This window comes from Balaenoptera physalus (genome assembly GCF_965194825.1).
Source record: "Balaenoptera physalus genome assembly, chromosome: X".
Taxonomy (NCBI): domain Eukaryota; kingdom Metazoa; phylum Chordata; class Mammalia; order Artiodactyla; family Balaenopteridae; genus Balaenoptera; species Balaenoptera physalus.
The window spans coordinates 122,019,482-122,023,831 of NC_138903.1; the positions used below are offsets into that span (position 1 = coordinate 122,019,482).

Consider the following 4,350-nt stretch of genomic DNA (forward strand, 5'->3'; position numbering starts at 1 on the left):
GAGGGATGCAGTGCCTTCCCTGGGAGACCCGACCTTTCTCGGAGAGGCGTGGTGAGCTTGGCCTCCGCGATCCGCAGGGATGTGTAAAAAGCGGGCACGACCCCCGAAGCCGCAGAAAGCCCCCGCCCCTCCCCCTGAGGCCCGCCCCGGCTCGCAGGTGAATGGCTGGCCCGCACAAAGGAAGCCGGTTGGAAATGTGGAATTCGGACCAATTTACGGGAGATTCTGTCGCCCAGAGTCCAGCAGACCTCAAGCAAAGAAACCTGTGGTCAGGAGTGGATGAGGATAAAAAACAGTACACCAGGCCGAGCTTATTGGAAAGCCCGAGTTTAGTTATTCTGGGATAGCGAGGTAACAGGATTAGAGGGATTAAGGAAATCACCTCAAACAGCTGAGGAGGGGGTAAAAAAACACTGATTCTATTTGTTTTCTTCCTAGGCCCCAGATACACTGGGGCCGTGTGGCCAGGCGCGAAACGAAAGGCCTTTCGGGGGGCACAGTGGAATGCCCAAGGGTTAGGGACGGAGGGAGAGTAGGGGGAGGGAGGGAGTCGAAAGCGGGCTCGAGGCTTGGGATGAGAGGGAGTCTCTTCTAGAAAACAAGTCAGTGGACTGGGTTGACAAGTCAAAAAGAAAAAGCAATCGAAGGAGTTTGAGAGACCTTTTAAAATCTAAGGTGGACTTTTAAAAACCACACCTTCCAGCGTTGAATGCTGGCTCCGGCCGCTTCAGCCACCACGGTTGAAATGTATTCGTTTCCTGCCAGGGATTCCTGTAATCATTTATGTTTAATAGGCTAACTGATATTTCCGAAGGGTTTTCGTTTTGTAAATCGTTCAGCCTGGCTCGAGTGTCTTCCCGCCCCAGTGCACAAAGGTAAATGTGCCCCTTTGGAGGCCGGTTTCCGCGGCCGCGAAGGCCCCTCCCCGCCCCGCGTGGCCGCCGCCGCGATCAACAAGTGCGTGGCCGCGGGGTGCCTGCCTCAGCCGGCGTGTGCTCGCTCCTAGGAGACGCTCCCAGGAAGACAAATCGCTTTCTCCTCGGAGTTTCAGTTGAAAATACCGGGAGCCTCTGTGTTTGGGCTCACCAGTAGTTACAAAGGAACCATTTCAGGTCACACTCGCCTCCCCCAGCTTCCCACCTCTGGCCCCGGCACGGGACCACGGTCGTAATACCGAGTGATGGTCCCCTCCCTAAGCCGCACCTAAAGTTTCAGGCCCGCAAAATTACCAGGACTCCATTATGTTGGTTATAAAATTTATTGATCTCTCATTTAGGAATGCAGAGTAAAACCTTGAAAAACCTGAAAACAAAATAGCCCCTTATCCCCAACCACCCAAACGAAATCCAAATACGTTAGCGCGACGAAATATCAAACAGATCACGGCAGAAATCACCAACTCAATAGCCTAAATGCTGACTGGACAGAAGCTGTCCCGCGGCCAGGGGCGGCGAGGCGGGAGACACACGCACACCTGGCTATAAATTAACATCTGCTTTGGCTGCCGCGCCGCTCCGAGCGGTCAGCGCCCCCCCCCCCAAAGCCCAAGAGGAAAACAGATGCAACGCGACTGGGGGAGGAGGCGTTGCAGTTCTCGGGCCAGCCTCACCCGAGAGTACGTTTCTCCCATCCACTCACTCCTCGGCTAACAGCAAACTAACGAAACAACATTTTCAAACGCAACAGAAAAACCCAGGAACCCAGGAGGAGGAGGAGGGGGGGGGCTGCTTTTTCTTTGCAAACAACACAGCGATTCCCAGCCTACAAAAGGGGAGGGAGGGGCAGCGGAGAGGGGCAGGCGAGCTCGAGAAAGTCCCATTTCCGCCGCTCCGGACTCCTTTTTGCTTTTGTACAAAACCCGACAGCTATAGCAAAACTTTCTGTCCTCCCCATCATCGGTACAAGGCAACAGTCCCAGGCAAGCAAAGCTAAACAACAAGGCGTCCCAACTCGGGGGTGCGGGGCGGGGTGGGGCGGAGGAGCGGCGAGCGCAGGCCGGTGCTCAGATGTGGGTCAGCGGCACCGTTCCGTTGACGGCAGTCCCGGCGCCCTGGTAGTGCTGGTGCACGCTGTGCAGGCGGCCGCCCGGCAGCGGCGAGGCGGCGTCAGCCGCGTCCCCGCCGGGCGGCAGGTACATGCTGATCATGTCGCGCAGGTCGCCGAGGCACGCGCGCTGCGAGTGCGACGCGATGGCGGGCGGCGGCGAGCTGGGCTCGGTCTTCACCACCGTGCCCATGGGGCCCAGGCTCATGGCGGCGGCGGCGGCGGCGGCGGCGGCGGTGGCCGGCTGCTGCCCGTAGGCGGCGGCGGCGGCGGCGGCGGAGGGCGCCATGCCCCCGTAGCCCGAGGCGGCGGCGGCCGCGGCGGCGGCGTTCATGTAGCTCTGGGCGCCGGGCGGCATCATGGGGCTGTACTGCAGGCCGGCCATGTCGTAGCGGTGCATCTGCGGCAGCGCGGGCGGCGGCGGCGGGCTGCTCATGGTCGCGGGCTGCGCGTAGCCCAGCTGCTCCTGCACCAGCGAGTACGCGCCGTTGGCCCAGCCGTTCACGTGTGTGTACGTGTCCAGGCGCTGGCCCACGCCCACCGGGCTGCTAGCGGCGGCGGCGGCGGCAGCGGCGGCGGCGGCGGCCGCGGCTCCGGGGGGCAGCAGGCCACCGGGCAGGGAGTACTTGTCCTTCTTGAGCAGCGTCTTGGTCTTGCGGCGCGGCCGGTACTTGTAGTCCGGGTATTCTTTCATGTGCACGGCGCGCAGCCGCTTGGCCTCGTCGATGAACGGCCGCTTCTCGGCGTCGGTCAGCAGTTTCCAGTCGGCACCCAAGCGCTTGCTGATCTCAGAGTTGTGCATCTTGGGGTTCTCCAGGGCCATCTTGCGCCGCTGCCCGCGGGACCAAACCATGAAGGCGTTCATGGGCCGCTTCACCCGGTCCTGGTCACTGCCCCCGCCGCCGCCGCCGCCGCCGCCGGCGCTCGCGCCGCCGCCGCTGCCGCCGCCTGCGTTCGCGCCGCCGGCTGCGTTCGCACTACTCTTGCCTGCGCCGCCCGGGGCTGCGGGGCCGCCTGCGCCTGCAGCTGGGGTGGGTGGCCCCACGGGGTTCTTGAGTTCAGTCTCCAGCAGGCTGTACATGGCCGGGGCGGGAAGAAGGTGCGCCAGGGTGGCGGGAGGAGAAGGCGCTCCCGGGGCTGGAGCGGCCACGGTGAAAAGGCCTGAGGACTCCGTCGGAGGGGCGCTTGGGGGCCGGTGGGCCAGCGGGTCGGGCAGGAAGGGCAGGCTTGCCGAAGTGCTCCGCGCCGAATCAGCAGGAACCCGCAGGCTACTCGCACCTGATGCGTTGTCTCGGGCTGGTCGCATTCGCAGTCTGGCCGGGCACTCGCCGGGCCTCTTATATACCTGCTCGGATCCCCCGGGGTTGGGGCTCGGTCCGCCCCTCGCTCCCGGGAGGCCCGGTGATTGACAGGCTCGCAGTGGTGCGCCCTGGCCAATCATCACGGAGCCGCCGTTCGGCCCCGCCGGAAAAAAAAAGTTCGGGGAGTCCTTTCGTTCACCCCCACGCCCCTCTTGGGCCCGGTGACGTGATGAGAGTTATTCAGGAGGCGGGAGTCCCGGGGAGCCGCTCAGAGACCACCAATTAGGGTCTCAAAAAGTTTGAAAGAACGAAACTCGAGGAGGTGACAGAGGGGGGAGGGGGCGCGCGAGCAGGTTTGGGGGGGAGGGGCAGGGGGCGCCCACGGGGTTCAGAAAACAACTTTGCAGCCCTGTCAGTGCCGAGAGGCGTCCGGTCCCGGGTCCACCCTGCAAAGCTTCCCGCTGTCTGCGCGGAGGTCCTCTGACCGCTTCTGCTGCCAGCGTTAGGGACACTGGGCATAGCCAGCTACCCAGGCGGGCTTGGGGACTCAGGGCGCAGCGGAGGTACCCCGGGCTGCGGCTCCGAGAAGCCCTCCCGGGAATCGGCTCCTGTCCAGCTGGACCCTCCGCTGGGAAGCCCCGGGCCAGCGCGCCCAGTACAGAGCGGGGGTCAGGGACCCGGGCTCGGGAGACAGGCTTTGGGACCGCGGAGCGCACGGGGGCTGCGAGGCTCCCGGTGGCTTGCGGGAGGGCGAGCAGCCAGACGCCCGCTGCCCCGGCCGGGCGGAGGCGCTCCCCTGCGGTGGTGCGACGAGGAGTGTGTGGGGGGCGGAGGGGGTGAACCGGCTTCGGCTCTCTTCTCCGGGCCCCCGCTTAGCGGCCCCTTTTTGTCTCTGCTCTCTGGCCATTTCGGTTTTTCCAGTCCGATGCCCCTGAGGGGGAGGGTCGGGCCCCTTGGAAAATCCGTTTTCATGGCAACACAGAGCCTCTCCAAGTGAAAGAAAAGT

The 4,350-nt window shown here is 63.8% G+C and overlaps 1 protein-coding gene across 1 annotated transcript; it reads right to left on the reverse strand.

Annotated features, from left to right (window-relative positions):
• Positions 1 to 1,576: 1,576 nt before the first annotated feature.
• Positions 1,577 to 3,364, reverse strand: SOX3 (SRY-box transcription factor 3). The gene has a single exon (XM_082445728.1). It carries the CDS (start codon positions 3,347 to 3,349, stop codon positions 2,003 to 2,005), a length of 1,347 nt encoding a protein of 448 aa, XP_082301854.1. The 5' UTR covers positions 3,350 to 3,364; the 3' UTR covers positions 1,577 to 2,002.
• Between the last annotated feature and the right edge of the window lie 986 nt (positions 3,365 to 4,350).